The 20,090-nt window shown below is 35.5% G+C and overlaps 3 protein-coding genes and 1 pseudogene across 6 annotated transcripts; 2 read left to right on the top strand and 2 right to left on the bottom strand.

Moving 5' to 3' along the window:
• The first annotated feature begins 22 nt into the window (after positions 1-22).
• Positions 23-1,457, top strand: LOC120132798. 2 transcript variants are annotated; one of them, XM_039149492.1, is made up of 4 exons: positions 23-326; positions 620-726; positions 798-981; positions 1,073-1,457. In XM_039149492.1, the coding sequence occupies exons 1-4, from the start codon at positions 240-242 to the stop codon at positions 1,217-1,219; spliced, it is 525 nt and encodes a 174-aa protein (XP_039005423.1). In that variant the 5' UTR covers positions 23-239; the 3' UTR covers positions 1,220-1,457. The 2 variants fall into 2 exon arrangements, with proteins under 2 accessions (XP_039005423.1, XP_039005428.1); XM_039149497.1 differs by having other exon boundaries at positions 100-326; positions 620-690.
• A 91-nt stretch (positions 1,458-1,548) lies between these two features.
• LOC120132529 (probable protein phosphatase 2C 60) lies at positions 1,549-11,840 on the bottom strand. The gene is made up of 11 exons (XM_039149271.1): positions 11,696-11,840; positions 11,482-11,582; positions 4,833-4,914; positions 4,451-4,559; positions 3,626-3,779; positions 3,136-3,261; positions 2,830-2,953; positions 2,500-2,576; positions 2,327-2,379; positions 2,111-2,165; positions 1,549-1,964 (listed from the first exon to the last, which is right to left on the bottom strand). The coding sequence occupies exons 1-11, from the start codon at positions 11,838-11,840 to the stop codon at positions 1,770-1,772; spliced, it is 1,221 nt and encodes a 406-aa protein (XP_039005202.1). The 3' UTR covers positions 1,549-1,769.
• Positions 11,841-11,925: 85 nt separating this feature from the next.
• LOC120132521 lies at positions 11,926-13,824 on the top strand (annotated as a pseudogene).
• Positions 13,825-15,632: 1,808 nt separating this feature from the next.
• LOC120132778 (lariat debranching enzyme-like) lies at positions 15,633-18,557 on the bottom strand. 3 transcript variants are annotated; one of them, XM_039149487.1, is made up of 9 exons: positions 18,396-18,557; positions 18,126-18,283; positions 17,834-17,955; positions 17,481-17,674; positions 17,155-17,337; positions 16,938-17,059; positions 16,625-16,761; positions 16,191-16,307; positions 15,633-15,813 (listed from the first exon to the last, which is right to left on the bottom strand). In XM_039149487.1, the coding sequence occupies exons 1-9, from the start codon at positions 18,516-18,518 to the stop codon at positions 15,731-15,733; spliced, it is 1,239 nt and encodes a 412-aa protein (XP_039005418.1). In that variant the 5' UTR covers positions 18,519-18,557; the 3' UTR covers positions 15,633-15,730. The 3 variants fall into 3 exon arrangements, 2 of the variants coding, with proteins under 2 accessions (XP_039005418.1, XP_039005412.1); XR_005517037.1 differs by having other exon boundaries at positions 15,651-15,813; positions 16,625-16,764; positions 16,942-17,059; XM_039149481.1 differs by lacking the exon at positions 15,633-15,813 and having other exon boundaries at positions 16,191-16,309; positions 16,622-16,764; positions 16,942-17,059.
• Between the last annotated feature and the right edge of the window lie 1,533 nt (positions 18,558-20,090).

Here is a 20,090-nt window from a genome sequence, read left to right as displayed (position 1 = left end):
TTATTTCCTCTCTTTTTTCGTATTTCTATTTTCCCTTTCGATAGAATCCTTATCCTATTCAATTCTGAATTCTGTGGGGTCTTGCTTTCTCTCCAAGTTTTGGTTTTTTTTTCTCCTTATCGGAATGGGATACTTTTTCCTGGGTTATAAATTTTAGGGCACAAGGTTGCTCTTTTAAGGCCTTCCGAGTCCTGGTGTGAAGTTTTATTGTTTATTGAGTTTCAATTTTAATAATTAAGATGAAAAGGGTTTCTCTGGTTGATGAAGAAACTAGGGCTAGATTGAAGCATCAAACCCTACTCCAGGAATTCTTGGTTTTGCAAAAGGTTAGTCCTTTGCCTCAATTACTCTGTTTATGCGTTGTTTTGATCATTGAACTCTTCTTTTTATCATCAATTCGATTGCTTTATCCTCTTGTGCTTTGATGTTGTGTAGCCTGCAGGACATTGACATTGAGTTTGTTTCTGCCTAAAATTTCTCTAGTTTTCTTAGTCCATGAGTTGATAGAAATTGATTCCCTTAGAGTGTAGCAAATGTTGAATGTCCAGTTATATCATGAATCTACTTTGTTTTGTGTACTTGAGTTAGCAGTTAATTCTTTCTTGTCAATCACTGCTAGGAATTTGTTTCGAAAAAGAAAAAACTTCCAGTGATGAACCAGAAGCGAGACTCTCTCTTGGCCGAAGTTAGGTATGAGATCTCTTATGGATTTTTTCCCCTTCATGTTTTAGATATTGATATCGAGAAGAATACACGACAACCGACTAAAATCATCTTGCTTTTCTTCGTAATCCTAGATTCTTGCGGCGGAGGTGCAGCTATTTATCGATGATCAAGTCTCAAGAGTATGAACAGCAGCAAGATTCTGTTCAATCACAAAATCCCAACCGACAAAGCAAGTTGGCTAAGCCTAAGAGTCTGGCTATCAATAAAGCCGGTAAAAGAAGACTGTATTCTCTTCCCGATATCGATCTGAATGTGGTAATCAACTTGAATTTTTTAGCATTTGTTGTGCTATTAGTATCATCAGCCGTCATATTGGGAATACATTCGACTATTTTTCGCATTGCAGGTTCATGAAGAAGGAAGTGGGAAAAATCAAGGAAATGTTCAGGCCCCGTCACAAAAGGAGAAGAAGCCGAAAAACCGTTTGAGTAACAGCAAAAGAGTTGGGAAGAAGAAAATAACATGGCAAGATCCAGTGGCTTTGAAGGCCTGAATCAAATGAACAATAATATTTTCACACAGTTTAGCAGTTAAAGCAAAGGTGGGAGCAAGAGTTAAATGTCTCCCTGAAAGAACATTTTATTGGCATTGCTACAGCTTATTATTATCAGTGCCTTATACTTCTTTTCTTTAGAATTAATTGTAAATCAGGGAAAGTTTACCCAGTTTAAGCATACATATGAATACATTGATTGCTCGTTAATCGAATAAGTAAAATCTTTCTGTTCCTAGTTTTGACAATGTTTTTGTGGTCTGTTTAACTGGCAAAACCTTGAATGTCCCAGAATCTGAGCGTCAAAAACTCTAATTTATGGTAACCTGTAAGAAATATGTTACCAACTCTACATCTTATTACTGAAATTGTCACATTGTGTTATTTTAAGAAATACAAATATCCCCATTTAATGATTCAAAACAAGAAACAAAAAGGACATGCTTTCTTTCTTAATATGTCATCAATTCAGTTCCTGCTCTAAGCCTATGCATGTTAGAATATTCGAGAAAACAAACAGGTTCTTAGATTCCAACAACAGTTGCAGCTACTATTCCTGATTTCCTTCTTGCTTTGATTCAGTATCGAATGATTTAGAATCATCCATCGAAGATGAAACAGACTTGATTGGTTTTTTGAACTGCACCAGGACCATGGTCATATTGTCGCAACCCTCACCGGTGGCTGTTGATGGTGCTAAGCACTTGTCAAGTACTCTCTCACAAACAGTAGAGAGTTTGCTTTCCTGCATTGTATGCTAGAGTCCATACTGAGCGTACAATTATTAAAAAGAAAGGGCATAGAATGACCTTGAATTAAATTGACCTACAGCTAATTTGCTCGCATTCAAGCATACAGACTGATCAAAGTAAGAAAGGATCAAGTACATACAGAATGTAGTTGTTCGTGGATAAAATCTACTAGCTTCTGACTTGACATGCAATCCCTGAAATATTAAATCAAAATCAAGATGGCATTAGATACTAAATTCAAGATTGATAAGGAGTCAGAGTCAAGAGTACATATATAGCTAATCAGCTAAATAAAGTTTTTAAGCGAGATAATTGTAACATTATCTACCAGGAGAAAGCATTAGATAATATATACCAAATTCCATCACATGCCAGCACAAGGAAGTCATCGTCATCACAAAGCTCAACCTAATTGAATTTGTATGATGTAGAAGGTTAGATACAACAAGCTCCCAAGATTTTTAGGATTGATACTTGAATATCAAAGCCAAGGTGGAATGGTTAATACTACAGTGATACGACACTTGCAGTGTTTACATCAGGATTTGCAGTTACAATTTGCTTTTCAGCAGGTAAAAACTTATTCTGCTTGAACTCAATGTCACCTGCAGGAAAATAAGTTGACAGATTAAAACATCTCTCTCTATCCCAATGATGAATAAAAATACTATATATGCATGGCTGCATACACTTGATTGGAGACTATGGATGTATAAAAATGTTACAATTTGTTAAGGAAAAGAAAAGCACTTCTTGCCGAGTTGTATATGTCCTCTATCTTTGGGAAATCCAAGTGACTGAAGTCAAGAGTAGAATCAGAACTTCTGTTTCTAGATATCAATCAAGGAGGTAAATTACCTATAGCCCTTGCAAGATTCAAACAGACATTGACACGTCCTCCATGTATAAAACCACCAGCCTTTAAAATCCTTTCTTTCTCAACCTCAAGATCAGGTTTGTGATCTCTAGAGAGATTGTATGCCTAAGAAAGAAAGAAAGAAAGAAAGAAGCAAGGTAAGAACAAAAAATAAATATTATTTACTCGGAAGGAATAATTATTCCACATAGTTCAACATACAATACCCAGCTCATCCACATATAATCTCTGTTTCAGTGTCCATTCAAATGAAACTATCTAATCACATCTGATTATTTTAACATTACCTGACCATTTCTAGATATTACACAAAGTGAGTCACCAGCATTTGCAACAACAAGCTGCTTGTTTCTTAGAACCGCAACACAGGCTGTGCACCCCGATGTTGGTCCAGAAAAGTCAGAGTGAGGGCCCTGATAAAGTATAAGGAAACACTTATAAATTATATTTACAAATTGTTGCAATAAGAAAACATCAAAGCAGGAAAGTAATGGATGAATGCTAAATTTATGCAATCACAGACAAACCCAAATTGCACAATTAGATCCCTGCCCCAACCAAAAAGTAAGTGCAGCTTAAGATGTTAAGTTTCAATACAGCGGTATATTCTCTGCCATCCCGGCTGCATTGATAAACTGCATAAACTTAGAATTAACATACACATCAAGTTCTATTCTTCCTCCTCAATCTTGGTTTTCATCATAGTTTGTGGCCAATGCCAAACCTCACTTCAGCATCTAGTCAAGGACAATAACATGGGTATATTTTCGTAAGTACTTCCTTAAAAGCCCAATTATCAACTTGGTCACTACTGTTACCACTCCTAGGAGACCATATCAATCCTTCTATCATGCCAGTAAACTTGTTGAATTTATCACCCAAAATGGCTAATTCTCTCCATCCTATTTGTCCATACATCACCTCATCCATTCTGCGTCAAAACGTAACTCAAGTTGGAAACACATGAAATGAACAATGGGAAGGGCATTCAAACTATGAAAAGGGAGGCTGAGCAAGATGGAAAATCATGGAAAAAGCATTTTGAGCTTTGATGGAAGGTTCTACAAGATAGAAGAACATTAAGAATCTGAAATTTAATTAGCTAGAAATTATAAAGGTCAAAATCACAATATCTATGCTAATGATGAGATACAAAATTTGAGTACATTGTTTTAAGAAATAACATATCAAGATTATGGTATCATAAAAGATATGACAGTTAAATTATTGAGAACAATTGAGTCAATTTACTTTTCAAGCTCCTAAAACTGTAATAATAAGCATAGAGATAGTATTTCAACATGAAAAGCGTGTGAACATAATGTTTATAGGATAACTTAACCTTGTGAAATTCATAGTGACATATTAGCAGCTATAGATAGGTGGAAGAAAAAGAAAAGTTACTTGCACACTTCAAATCCCCAATATTGTTGATTCCCATGATTACTAGCATCTATTAAACACCAATCCCCAATATTGTTTATAGGATGATAAAGATACATTACTACTAGCATGTACTAAACACAAAATCCCCAATATTGTTGATTCCCATGATAAGGAGAACATAGTGAACAACAAACATGAGATCCATAATGAAATAACCTTAGAAATGCTCTCTGAACCGATGTTCCTATGTCCCCAGCAGCAAACACTTCATTCTTGAGAACTTGCTGATGAAGATATTTGGCGCAGATTTTGGCAACCACCTTACCTACAAGTTCTAAACTTGGATAAGTTGAAGAAATCTAAACACTGGCCATTAGTAAGACGCTTAATCATATTAGGATCGAAATTAAGTGCAGTAAAAAGAGTAATTATAAGAACCCTTTAAAGAGAATAAGTTTATTAAGCATTCACTAACACCAAACCTAAATGCCTTAACAGAATCATTTGAAAGGTAAAACATTTCAAGATCCTGCCGCGGGTTCAAGTTCTAAAAGGGAAAAAGAATAAATACAAAGTACCTGAACCATCCAAGTCTTACCTCCATGACCGTCATAAACACCAAAGAATGAAGTAGAAGCATCGAGATCAGGATATGCAGCATGCTTACATATTGAACTCCCCTTTTATCATTTTTCATATCATGCATTAAAGATTTTAAAAACCAATTTTTGTAAATAAAAATCAATCTTGAGAGGCGGAATGAATCCTAAAGATATTCTCTTTTACTTAGAAATCCATGTATGATTAAAATGGACTTTTCAGGTACGTAACGTAGGCCATGGCTTATGGTTACGAAAGAAAGGGATAAAAAGGCTCAAATAAGTGTTTAAGGGTAATCAAACCAAGGATCAATTTATTATGATGCCTTCACCTTGCCTTGCTTAACTTGGATCTGCTTTGTTGGGGATTTTTCCATCATTTGGATCCCTCTAGACTGCCAAATTTTGGATTCATTTCCATTTTCTCATATCTCCAGCATTTCTTGCTTTTCTTGTTCGTACTTGATCAACCTTGTAACTTGAGGCTCAATAAGTCACCCATCTTGATTCAATTTTCCTTTTTCTTCTTTTTTTTTTTTTTGCTTTTCCATTTTTCTTTTTTCCTTCTTCTTTTTTTACTGGATGAGTATAATACTTCAATTGCTTTGAGCACCTTCTTTTCCTTTTGCATTTTGGAGGTTTTCCATTATTTTTGATTGGATTGATCTTCAAGCACTATGTATTTGACATACCTTGTAGTTCAAAACTTTCATGATTTCATGGAAACTTGTCTTCGTAATAAAAATGTATTGACAATCTTTATTCTTGTGAGCAAATATCCTTCACCTTGCCCCCTAATGTGGAGGGTGATCCTTGGTTAGGGTTGAATTAGAAGAAAAATTATTCAGGCTCAAATGGGGACAACAAAGGATATATATATATATATATATATATATTAAAGGATAAATGAAACAATGCCGTTCGTCATCTCATACACATAAACCTTTGTAAAAAGAGGTATCTCTAGGGGGGGTGAATATTCAAGATTAATTTTACTTACATGAAAAATGTAATTAATTCATGATATATTTATTTCAATCAATCACTTTCCCCTTCTTCTTTGAGTATGCCCTAATCACTCGAAATTATCATCAATGAGTTGGTCCATGATGCCTCATCTCGTCTCTTCTTGCAGTAAAATTCACGGATAATTGAAAGTTTGGTTCTTTTGAGGTCTTTTGGTTTATGATGGTTTTGTGTTTGGAAGGATAAATGTGTGACTCTTAAAGTCATGTATATGGTGGAAGGTAATATCATCAATCAACTCTATCCGATAAGGTAATCATCTAGAGTTGGTGTTTCAAAAACAGGTAGAGACATTTCTTCAGAGTCTCAGATAAATGTAGTATCAAGATTTGGTTTTGGTAAAGGTCGAGTAATTGGCATTGGATGGGATATTGAAGATATAATTTTACCACTTTCCAATAGATCTATAACTCTTGAAAAATTAAAAGAATATTTAATCTACTTGATACTCAATAATCTCAAGATTAAAATTTGACTCCTTGCTCATAACCATAAAAGAAACACATATTTATTTATTGCACAAAAGGCGGAGAAAGGAACAAAAAACATATTCAAACAAGATGCTGAAAATAGAAAGTACTATAGTGGTAGATAATACTTCCTCTTGTTTATGCATCATTACTCCTCTATTGTTGGGTGTGTACTTGGCCCAGGATTTTTATCCTTATTTGCCCCCCATTTCTTGATCATTTCTTGTGTCAAGACTCCCTTGTCGATGAGCGTCTCTATTTCCTTTAACAGTGACCAACAATTCTCTGTTGAATGTCCAGATACTCCCAAGTGAAAATTACAGAAGCTATTTTGATCATAACAATGGGCATAAGGCTTTGGTGACACCTTTACCAATCTTGGTGTAATGTATTGACCTTTAACCAAATGAGGGTACAGGTCTGAGATAGATTCTTGAAACACCTTCAGAGTTTTTCTCGCTCGCGATGCTATCACTTTCTTTGATCGTTCTGAACGAATGAATGCTCTCATGTTATCGAGAGGGTTCTGAATGCTCATTTCAGCTATAATTGGGGTAATATTAACCAGATTTCTTATGTTGTCCTTTTCCTTACTGGTTTTCAGAAAATCTGATACATGTATCTGAGGTGTCTTCTAGGTTATATCTGCCTCATTCTTTCTTAGACCTATAGACCAATCTCGAATTACATCCATAGGAGCCTTTTGATTTCTTTTCCCATTTTCTTGTGCCCGATATTCTTCGTAGGATTTGGTTACATTAGTTTTTGTTGCAACAACGGTTTCTGAACATTGAACCTTAACCCCTTCTTTTATCTTGCATTTTTGAATTGCTTGCTCTAAAGGGTCTTGGAAATTTCCCTTAAGGTTACCAGGAACCTTAGCTGAACAATTTGGAATTCCAGTCTGATTTATCCAAGGAACTTCCTTATAGGTCCAATTCTCATTTGGAGGCCACTGTGATTGATCAAGTTGTGGAGTAATTGATCTGGCTGAGAGCATTTTTGGATGCAATTTTTCACTCGAACAATGGAAGGGAGAAAATTGAAATCCCTGCACATTCTTTTTCTTCTTGATCACTCTATAAGGTTTGGCACCATGTTTAACTGAATAAGACCTCGCTGTATTAACTCCAGCTTCTTTCTTGACTTTAGTATTGTCAGAGCCTCTTATCTTGCCATTCTTGATAGCCATTTCGATGATTTCTCCACTTATGATGATGTCAGAGAAATTATTAGGGACAACCCCTATCATGTGATTAACATAAGGAAATTTTAATGTGCTGATGAACAAAGTAGTGAATTCTTTTTCAGTCAATGGTGGATGTACTTGAGAAGCAACGTCTTTCCATCGTTGTGAATATTGTCGAAAGCTTTCATTGCACTTCATATTCATGCTTTGTAACATTGTTTGATCAGGGGCCATATCAGTCATGTGCTTGTATTGACCCAAAAAAGCTTGAGCTAAATCCCTCCAAGAACGTATTTGAGTACGTTTTAGCTTATTATACAATCTGGATGCAGACCTTAATAAACTATCTTGGAAACAGTGGATCAACAACTTTTCATTCTCTACATAGCCAGTCATACGACGACAATACATAGTGATATGATATAAAGGGCATGTGGTCCCATTATACTTCTTAAAATCTGGAACCTTGAACTTTGGTGGAATAACCAGGCCAGGGTCCAAACTTAGTTCTTTGGCATCAAACCCATAAAATGACTCAACTGTCTCTATAGATTTTATCACCTCTTCTATATTTTCCAGTCGCTGAGTGAATTTTTCCTTCTCAACTGATTTGTTTAGGTCAAGGACCTCATTACTAATACAAAATTCATCAGGCTTCAACTCAGAAGTAGTAGGACAATCAGTGGGGAACGATGCTCCAGCTTGATATGGTGAGTTCTTAACAGCGAAGTAAATCGGTGATTGAATTTCCTGGGGTACAGAGGTGAACTCAGGAATATGAACAGGTGTAACATGCAAAGAATTTGTGGGGTTTTCAACAAGACTCTTTCCAGCGGTCTGGTGCTTCTCAATCATTTCTTTCATATTATTCAGTAGATCGATATGAGAATTTGTGATATTAGCTTCAATTTGTGCCAACTTGCTCCTCAATTCCTCTTGTATCTCTTTATGCTCTATCTCAAATTTGGCTAGCCTATCCTCAGTTTCTTTAGACATTTTTCTTGTGTTGTGCTAAGCGTTCTTCTACAAGGGAGAACCAAGATTACTTCGGTTGAAATCCTTATTTTAATGAATGAATGTTTTAACGTATGAATATTAGTTTGAAACTATAAATGTAACTATACAAATATGCAAATGTAAAGATGTAAATGTAAAAATAAAATAATACAAAAGCAAACAACAAATGCAAAATGAAAATACAAAAATGCAAATGCATGTATGAAAAGGTGTTACTAAAGAGTGATCATCTTAGAACAGATTTCATTGAACACAAAAGTTTCGGTACATCAAACAAAACTTTACATATAGGGATATATTTCATTCCTAACTTCTCCAAATCCAAATTAGTCTATCAGCTTAAGGGACATATTGCTTGTCTGGACTGCAACTTCTTTCATGACATTCTCTTTCATCTTCTGTGTCACTTCTCATTTTCCCTTGTAAGAGAACCTTTCTGTCCAAGAAGTTCTTGAACAAGATCTTTATATATGTTGCAGTTCTTTTTCAGCTTGGTGACCCCTGTGATCCACTCTTCTGGGGTGTTTCCTATGCCAGCATTTTGAAAGGCTTGACTAATCTTCTGGAAATCTTCATGCATGGCTTCCATTTTTGTGCTCAATTTCTTGTTTTGGTCCTTCAAATAACACGTTTGAGCTTCATAAAAACCTCCTATATTCTGTGTGTTCCGACTGATACTCTTACCATAGACTGCTTTTGGTATCAATCTGGCAGGATCTTTGTGGAGTACTTTTGGTATTAATATAACAGGATCTCTGTGTGCATTGCTTGCTTCTATCCTTAGGGTTTCCTCAGGATGTCTTTCCTTGGCCGCATCATATTTTGTTTGATCATAAAACTTTTTGTCCATTTACGATTTCTTTCCAATATGATGAACAGTCTTTCAAGTAAACACCTTTTGGTTATGCCATGATCATGCAATGCAAGCAAAAAAAATAAGAAAAAATAGAATAGTTAGTACCAATTAATGGAAAAAAAAATCTATTTATCAAGGTATAAATCCTAACCTCATGCTTTCTAGTTCCATGCTTTGTTTGGAAAAATTAGCTTAACCACATGATTTTTAGTTTGCATACATTTATTCAGGAAAAAGAAAAGGAAATAAAAGCTAGAACTTATTTCTCCTTTGTGTATACCTACTGACAAAATTTCGCTATGGTTTCAGATCGGGAGATGTTCTAGGTTTAATATATGCAGGGCTTCAGTTCTAGGAGTAAAGGTACTCGAACTATCCTTGTTGATGCCCCCTTGGGCTGTCAAACCCTCAATCCTAGTCCATCACAGACTTAAGCGGATCGAGTTCAATTCGAGGGGACACATTTCTTTATGCCTGACACGGAGAATAAATTCTCACGAAGACGTCGCTTTCACTCTCACTTAAAAAGGGACAAGCTTGATTAGAAAGCTTTATGTTATGCAATGCAAGTGTTGTGTGTGAGGAGAAATGTTCAAACCTCTGACAAACAATTAAATGAAAAATTTAATATTTGAAAATAAAGTAAAAATAAAAAATATAAAAAATATTATGAAAATCATAAGTAAATAAATTTTTGAAAAAAGAATTAAAAATTAAATAAATAAATTTTTAATTTCTAATTAATAGAGACAATTTATAATTAATTTCAAAGCATGACCAGTCCCTAGTGGAGTCGCCAAGCTGTCGTAATCGAATTTCGTCCGGGCACGAATTTTTTACTTAGCGGGAAAAGTGATGTGAATAAATGGTTTTTAAAATAATTTGAGAGTCGCCATCGGCCTTTTGGGTCAGGTAGGTCGAATACCTAAAAATCATCCTTTAAAAGAGTTTTTAAGAAAACATCAATTAAAAGATAAACTGATCTGCGTTTTAACCAAAAATTCGTTCTTTTTAATAATAAAAAGGGATTCGTGGTCGGTTACGTTTAGGGAAGGATTAACACCCCTACAACGCCCAAAATTGGTACTTTTTAATTATAAATTGTCTCTATTATTAGAAATTTAAAAATTCAAATATATATTTAACTTATAATATTTTTATATTTCAAATTTATGATTTTATGAAAATATATTAATATAAATAAGATATTTATTTATTTAGAAATATCAGAAAATGACTTCTAAGTGCTTTAAGACAGCTCTTTTCTTTGATATAAAAATAAATAAAACATTTATTAAAAGTTAATATAGGATTTATAAATATAGGATATTTAGTAAAAATATCAGAAAACGGACTTCTAGGTGTTTTAAGACAGTCCTTTTCTTAATATTGAAAAATAAATATATATTAAAATATGATTATTAAAAGTAATTTATGAAATATAGGATTTTAATAGAAAACAAATAGAATAAAAAAAAATATTATTATATATATATATATATTTATTTATATAAATAATAAAAATAATAATAATGAAATAATAATTAAAGCAATAATAATAATAAAATAATATTGCAAATAATGATTAAAATAAAAGGAATTAAAACTATAGTATTAAAATGTAAAATATTAAAAATAAATAGTCAAAAATGAAAATTTAATGATTAAAATGTAAAATTATAAAACTAGATTCCTAATTCGAAATATATAAAAGATGGGCATTAAAAGTGTAATTTAACCATAATTCATAATACGGGATTAAAATAATAATTACTAAACTATGAGGGACTAAATTTGATATTTACCCTAAATATATATATATGCTAATAAGGACTAAATTAAAATAAAATAAAATTAGAAGACTAAACTAAAATAATCAGAAATCAATTTTAGTGACTAAATTGTAATGATTACAAACTTGGAGCATTGCAAACAAGGTTTACCCTCTTCCCAAAACGCACCGTTTCATCATGAAACGGCTTCGTTTTATATCGGGTATAAATACCCTAAATGGCTAGCCCGAAGGGCAGCATCCTCATTTCTTCTCTTCTTCTTATCTCTCTAGTTGAGAGAAAAAATATTTTCTCTACCTTCTCTCTAAAACCCTCCATCGGAGGGAGTCCAATTCCGGCCGGCAGCCGTACTCCGGCGTCGACACCACCGTCGACCACCGTACATGGTGGTCGAAATTCTGGAAAAATGGCCTAAATCGAAGCTCTATTTCCCCAAAGCCCAAATCTAACCTTTTTTTCGTCTAAAACTCTTCCACTAAACGTAAATCTAAAAAAAACCAAAGGGTTCTACCTTCGATTAAACGACGGTTCAACGACGTTTGGCTTCCGTTTACAGAATAGGCTTCAAAGGTAAGTCTCTTTCTTCTCTTTTCTTCCGTTATTTCCGAATGATCGCTTGATGGTGTTGCTGTCCCCTTTGCTCTTGGGTTCTTCATTTCTGTTTTTCTTCCCCCCTCCTCTGTGTTTGTCTCCCTCTTTCGTTTTGCAGGATCCGGTGGCTTTTATAGCCACCACGGAGCCATGCTCGAACCGGTCCAGAGGGGGAAGTTCGGTGAGTCACCGAGCTATGTGGTGACTCACCCCATAGCCGCAACGTGTGGGGGGCAGCTGGATCTTCTGGAGCGTTCTGTTAAAGCGGTGGCAGCAACTTCCTGAGGCGGCGGGGTGGCAGCAGTAAGGGAAGCAACGACGTGGCCCTAGGGTGATGATACTCTAGGGTTTCCTCTGGCACATCTGGGGACCGTTGGATCAAGGCCAGATCCAACGGTTGAGAAGAAAGGCGACCGAGAGATGATGCTGAAACCCTAAGAGAGTTTAGGGTTTGTTATTAGGTTTGGGCCAGTCTGGTTTGTAATCAGGCTTATGGTTTTGGGCCTGCAACGTATTAATTAATTATTTAATAAATATAATATAACATAATAATAATAATAAATAATATAAGCAAATGAGAGAAAAAAAACTAGTGTCTTCACAGTTGATGGGATTATAGCTAATCAAGAAACTGCGTTGGCCATGGGAAAAGGTGCTGCTATGAAGGAGTTAATGGATCTCCCACTTGCTATTATCACTTGTAGGGGGTAGAGAAATAATGGTTGCACAGCTATTAAGTCTGGAAGATGCCGAAAAGCAGAGGGGTTATGAACTATATGATGAGTTGAAACAACGGTCTAGTTATAGTTGGTGTTCTAGTGGACAGAGAGGTGCGCAAGCGTTGAAGCAGAAGCAGTGCTATTGTCTGGACAGACTCGTTATGCAGATGATGAGACCCCTTTACAACGCGAAGGATCTGTACCTCTGACCGAAACCCTTCCAATCCCACAGCCTGAACTAAAAGCGTTCACAAAGAAAGAGAATTTCGATCCCGTTTTACCAGCCTCAAAATGGGCCAGGGAGGACAATGACTGTGATGATGAAAGGAAGAGAAGCTCCCAGGGTCTGGGGTTGAGCTATTCATCTTCTGGAAGTGAGAATGCTGGTGATGGTCCTAGTAAGACTGATGAATTGGAGTTTGGAAGTAAGCTAAACATCCCAGTTCTATCTGAAAGTGCAATGAATGAAGAGAAGAGGTATTACAATTTTTAATTATAATATTTTCTTTATTTCTTGATGCTCTACAGAAAACAAAACAAAATTTTCTTATTGACTCTTAACAACTGCATTCGCTCATGAAGTCCTCAACATTACTTTTTTCATGTATATAATACCATAGGCAAAAGTTAAGGAGACTGGAGGTTGCTCTTATTGAATACCGAGAATCCCTCGAGGAGCAAGGAATTAAAAACGCTGAGGATATTGAGAAAAGGGTTGCGTTTCATTGAAAACATCTTGAATCTGAATATGGTTTATCATATTCCGCTGAAGATATTTCAGGAAGAAGTTATTTTGCCGGTTGACAAGATACTGATACTTGTAAAGACTAGCAGCGTGTATGTTTCAAAATTGAATGCATACAATAATGTCATTTTTTACACTATTCAAAATGCAGAAAGAACATCAAGAGAGAAGAGAGAGATGCGGGGATGATATGTATGACTCTTCAAGAAAGCGGCATTGGAGTCAAAGCCAAAGTGAGTGCCCTCCAAGAAAACCATCAGACAGGCAGTGACAGGGTAAACGATTCAGAAAAGGACCGTGAAAGGCACAGAGAAAGAGATAGATATCATGATGTGAAAAATGAAAGGGGGGAGAGATAGGGAGCGAGACCGATGGGAAAAGAGTGGAAGCAGAGAAAGGGATGATCATGACAGAGATAGAGGTAGAGAGGGAGTGAGGGATATCATCAGAAGGCGAATGAAATGAGAAAGGGATGGCCTGCCTTATTAGCATGGTTTGGGATGAGGAGATGACTCGATTTATCTCGGATGCTTAAGCAGCACCTGTCATTGGGAAGTTGGTTTCCAACGGAGCTAGAAGCGGCAGAACTCCATCTGGGACTGGCCACGAGAAGAAATCTGGTTCTTTTCTTAACCATCTTGTAGTAAAATGTACGACTCTTATTATTTTGGTGGTTTTCCTTTTAAAAATCAAGTATTTTAGAAAACATTGGTTAAGTTGAGAAAGGCGTATAAATAACGCCTAGCGAAGAAACTCTTCATTGAGATATGCCACTCCCTAGCTTCCATTGATTTCAATTCAACTGAGTTGATTCCCTTCTCTTGAGAGACCTGACCTGTAAAAGAGTATCAAGTGACTTCGATTTATGTGAATGATTATAGTCAACCATAATCTACAATCAACGCTGTTAACATGAGAGGTCAACTCGATGTTGTTGGGTTCTTCAGCTTCGGTTTTGGTCTTCATCTCGTCTTTGCAACTCAACATTTCTGTAGGAAGAGAGGAGGAAGTGGGATCACCTCTTGGTATCAAAAACAGATTCTCGGAGTGGTGAAAGTCTCAACACGTTTCGAATCAACATTGCCAGGCGGTCATAGATTCTTGAACATCGTACCATGAAGATGAGAGGAGTTCAACATTGTCAATGAACATGAGCAAGGCAAAGAAGGGTGGCTGAAGGACAAAGGTTTGCAGTCGGTACAAGTATGAGGCATCCATTTGTGTCTCAAAATTAATTGAAAACAAATAGATAATCCGGTATTCTGAATTTCAAGTTTATTCACATCAAATCTAGCATCCCTATTAAACCATAGAATAGCCAAATCTCTGAAAGGCTCGTCTTTCTGCTTGGTTTGGTAGTCTTGCTTGGCACCAATTGAGAAAATGGAATACTCACCGGCATTACATGAGAGAATAAGGGAATCTCTGTGTACCAATAGAACAATCCCTCATTAATATTCAAGCTCAGTGCAAAGGATAAATACGTGTATAAACATGGCTTCAACGTGGAAGCATTTTAAGCCAATTAATTGGAAACCCCCCCCCCCCAAAAAAAAAAAAAAAAAATTAACACAACCCCCATCTTCCTCCACCATAAAGGCAACAATATTGATCCGTGTCAACTCAGTTTCTTGGACAAAGATAAATGTGCTAGAGGAAGATGAAAAGGATGTTAACCCAGTTTATGAATGTCAGAGTCCGTCAAGACCAACATCTATGACACTCTTTAATAATCTTACAAGACCAACATCTATGATACCCTCTAATAATCATTCAAGACCAACATCTATAACACCCTTGGAGAAACATCTAAATGTGATCTAACTCATACACCAGCTAACCCTAATGTTTTGGAATATTGCACATGGAAACGTCTTAAATTATTATTATTGGGTTAAACTATTTTCAGGTCATTAAATTGTGAGCACGATTTTATTTTGATCATTAAATTAAAAATTTTATAAATTGTCAATTAAAATTAAATTGATTGAAAATATAAGTAATAAAAACCAAATATTTTATTATCTCAATTGAAACGATTCACGCCATCAATTACATTAAAATTTAATATGGCCTGATTGCGCTAAAATAAAAATTTAGTGATCTAATTGATAAAATTTGGAATTCAATGATCAAAATAAAATTGCACTCATAATTTAATAACCCAGAAGGTAATATACCTTTATTTAAACAAAATACCGTAATTAAATACATTTTCCTCAATCTTTTGTTTTCAAAGAAAACCAATACTCAGTATCTGAAACTTTTTATTGAAAAACAACAGGTTAATGCCTGACAAAGTGGCCATGCCTTGTCCTATGTTCCTGTATGTCTAAACACATGAACTTAAACCGACTTTTGTTAATTTGATGCCAACACGAACAAGGCCTTATTGAGTAGCAACAAGGGCCGCCCAACCAATAAGTAGATTTCCATCGATCGCCTCACTACTAAATCTTCTCGCCCATGGAAAACATTTTTCGCTTCATCATTACTGGTTTTTATTGCAGGGTTCTGCACTATCATCTTCTAGTTCATCCTCATCTTCAATGGGAATGCCTTCACTGTAATCACCTAATGAAAAAAAAAACGCTATCATAAATGCTAAAGGATGGTTCAGTCAAATTGTACGAGGCAAAGTTATTGCTATGCTGCACTCCACATATGCTCAAAACATTACAGAATTTACATTCTACCAGGTTCGAAAGCAAATGATCAATTATCCTACTCTTTTTTCCATTATCCAATTAAGCTGTGAACAAGATATTTGAACTCTTGAATGTGAGAGCACCAGTGGCATATTAAACACGAGAAGTAAAAGGTAATCCTACAATCGTGTTCATTCTATATTCGAATTGCATTACAATGAAGGTTAACAAAAGCCACCAAATATCAGATGAAGAGTCGATGCACCAAAACCAAGTGGAACAAATGAAATAAAAATTTCTTACCCCTTTGAGTCGATGATGCAGGAGCAGGACAATCCCTGGATCCCGATACATTATCAAGAACATAAGGAAGATCTAGCAATTCCAAGAAAGATAGAGTCTGAGGATTATGGGGAGAACCTGCAAAGGATATAAAAGTCACAACCATTCCAATTGCAAATCCAAAATAAAAAGGAATGCATAAGCTAAACAACAATCAATTGAGCTAAAAGAACAAAAAATGAAGAATATTGATTGATAGTAATATCGAGATGTCGAGTCATAACAGTGATAAGTAGCATACACATATCTGAAATTTTAGAACCGTTATATATAAAATTTCTTGACAATGATGAGAGACTTAGCTATATCATTAATATAGGTACCTTTAGCACCTTAAAAAGGAAAAGTATCAAAATATCACTATAGTATTTACCAGGATGATAAACAAGTCTTACCAGAAAAAGTAGTGTTTGAAACTGAATGGGAGGGGTTGTAAGGTGGAACAGTTTGAGAAAATTCACAAGGTTTCGCTCCTTTCTCTTCCAGTCTGCTATTAACCCATTTACGACAATCCTGCATGTCAAGCGGTGTACTTCTGCATATTAGAACAGCACTTGTTGGCTCACTAGTTCTTAAAGGGTAATAGGAATTGCAAACAGTCCAATAGAAAGTTGTTCATCTTTAAATAATACACCAGTCCAACCCCACCCAAGAGACAAAGAGAGAACAAGATAAGTGACATGGTCAAAACAAAAGTGCCATATATACACACCTAAAGTCTCCACATCGGTGGTCAAAGGGAAGACACAGTTGAATTTTCGTGTTATTGCCAGCCATTCTTCATCATATTGAACCTCATAAGGTCCTGGATCAGATTCAATATCAACAATCTAAAAGATCAGAGAAAGTCAGAATTCATATATTAGCTTCAAGAAAAGACCTGAGAAAGAACCTAGAGGAAACAGTCAAAACTTATGAAAGATACATGCAAGAACTTGCGCCCAGGAAGGCATTTATCAAGTGCAAGAAATTTTGTCGCTTGACCACCCTCTTCATGCTGAACAAGAGCAGTGAATTTGCAATGCAAGTGAGCTGAAAACCAATAAGGTGGTTTGAGTTTTTCGAGCAGCTGAGCAGCAGGCTTGCTTCCAAGAGTTTCTTGCTGGATCTGAGAAATAACCAACAAGGAACCGGGATTGGTCAACAAGAAAACTGAATAAGCTTGTTATGAGATAATGCACCAAAGGCAGATTATAAGAAAATTGTGATTCCTATACATCTATCCATTTCAACGAAATCAATTACAATTACCTCATCTTCGAAATGTTTCTTGTGGCGAATGAGCTGTTTCCAGTTCCCATAATCAGTGATGCCAAGTGGCCAATCATGTGAAAGAAAAATATCAATTGGTTCCTCCACCTGCATGAGTTTGTGAACATCATACTCACGAACATGGTACACAGACCTGATGGTATTATCATTATAAGGTGGCCTTTCATGGTGTCCTGCTCAACAGAAAGCTAATTTGTTTCAGTTTCAAAGCTTTCAAACTTATGTAATAACAGAGACTCCACCATACGATGTCATTGACTCACTTGTTTTTAAATAAACAATCACCTTTGGAAGCACTAAAATAAACACAAACAACAAGAACTTCAACCAACCTAAATGGTAGTGACGTGCATTGTAAATTCCAGAAAGTCCACCAATTCGGATATTGCCAAACTTCACAACACCAGCAAACCTCAAGAAGTATATATTAGGTGCTGCCCATCCCCCATAATACCTATTGAGCAAAAAAGAGACCACACATTTCAATTGCAGAACTAAAGATTTAAGACGTTTTCAGGGGGGAAAAAGAAGCAAAATACCCAAGCTAGAGCATTTATCACACTTAAAGCTATGCAACCCCGACCCACCCAAAAACTTTGAACTGGCTTGAACAAGCTGGCTTACAATTCCAATAAATAATTGGAAGCTTCATGATTTCCTCCAATAAATATGGTGGGAACCGGGGCAACCTCCTGACCCGAATAGTATTTCCAGAATGACTTCATCTCCTTATACTTTGGGGGCACATTAAGGCTCTCCATATCTTTCTCATTCCTAATTGCCTAAGTTGCAAAATAAAAAATTAATAATAAAAGACAAGTTAAAATCAGAATTGGATACTTGAAAAAAGAAAAATTTTCGTCAAGATTGAAGCGAGAAACTGAGAGGAAGAACCTGGAAGTCACCACAACAGAGGAGGAGGTCGATTTTGATGTTGCGAGTGTTTTCAATGTATTTAATGGTTTCGTACACCTTGTCAAGATCTCCGTGCATACACCCTTCCACTGCTATCTTCATCTTTTGGAGTCTCCAAAATTTTCTTCCGCCTTTTAATGGAGTCTGCAGAGTTTTCTAAAGCTTAACTTATGTGGTTTGATCCCTATATTAAATTTTAATTCTATATAGTTTATTTATTTATTATTTAGTTAATTTAAATAGTTAATACCGCTTAGTATTCCGATCAAGATGCTAAGGTCGATCTTTCATTAAAAAAACTAAGGGTAAACCACACAAATGGTCGTTAAAGTTTTGGTTTCAAATCGAACTTTCAAAAATTATAAATTAATCATTAATATTATTGATTTGTAATAAATCGGTCACTAAACCGTTAATAACCGTTAAGTAGGTGACAAAAAACTGAGCTAACACGTTAAACCGATGACCTAGAATCGTTTTACCACATGTTTGACTTTCCAAAACTTTTGACGGTGTTCTTCTCCTCCTTTTTTTTCCTCCTTCAAAACCATACCGTGCAAAGCAATACGTTGATAGCTCAACAGCTTACCATAATTGACTAAGAGTCTTCTCTATACTATTATAGTTAAAAGTGCAGCATTTTGAATGCCCAACAATCGTCTCTAAACTCTCCTTGCTTTCTTAAAACTTTGTGAAAGTTAACGGTGTGGAGATGATGACGGCGGTAAAGAGGGCTTTGCAGACAATCCGTGAAAGAATTATTCGCACTTTCTTGAGGAGATCAAGGAAGATGGCTTCACGAAATGCTTCTTCTCTTCTTCCCTGTTCTTTTTCTCCTTCCTCACGAAATGCTTCTTCTCTTCTTCTTCTCTACTTAAAAACCATGGTGATTCTTCTCTATTAATCTCATAGAGATTAAACAAATAATACTATGATGTAAATATTAAAAATATATTAAATTATACTTGTATAAAAAATAACACGTTATTTGACTCTTAATCCGGTAGTTTATGATATGGTAGTTCTGGCGGAGCTTACCGCGGCTGTTATGGCTTTACTGAAGCACAATGATTAAAGTTAACACACTATTCGTTCATTAGCTATTGACAAAAAGCTGAGTGATCGCATAGTACAACTAGTGGACACAGGTGTCCATGGCGACGCCATAAAAATAAGAAACAAATAATATTTGCTTTAATATAAGAATCCACGGATGTCCATGGTTTGTAATTGTATTTTTTTTTGGTGCCAATAAATAATCAAGGGTAAGCTCATAGTTGCTGTTAGCTTTATCGATCAATTGAAAACCATCAAGAGGGTGAAATGACCTTTGATAATTTTGTGGTGGAAACAATCAAAAATAAAAAATTTGTACAACAATTTAGATTGGTTCGATTTCTAAACCAAGTCTGCATCCATTACCTCAGCTATCCACAGTAAGGATTTCTCAAATCCACTAGATTTGCAAACCTTTGAGGATAATGTGTAACCTTACAAATACTTCAAGGTTTATACTCCAAAACCTTGAATGCACACTCTCCCAAAGAGATTACAATCTCACAAAGACAAATATGTTTGCACAAATTAAGCACTCACAAAAAATACACTTGAGCCAATTTAACAATGCAGCTCACAAGTATGTTATAAAGAATTTGACAATTTTTGCTCTAAAAA

Source organism: Hibiscus syriacus, unplaced genomic scaffold (assembly GCF_006381635.1).
Source record: "Hibiscus syriacus cultivar Baekdansim isolate YM2019G1 unplaced genomic scaffold, ASM638163v2 tig00001728_pilon, whole genome shotgun sequence".
Taxonomy (NCBI): domain Eukaryota; kingdom Viridiplantae; phylum Streptophyta; class Magnoliopsida; order Malvales; family Malvaceae; genus Hibiscus; species Hibiscus syriacus.
Note: the sequence above shows the minus strand (reverse complement) of the source record. Positions and strands in the feature narration are given on the sequence as shown.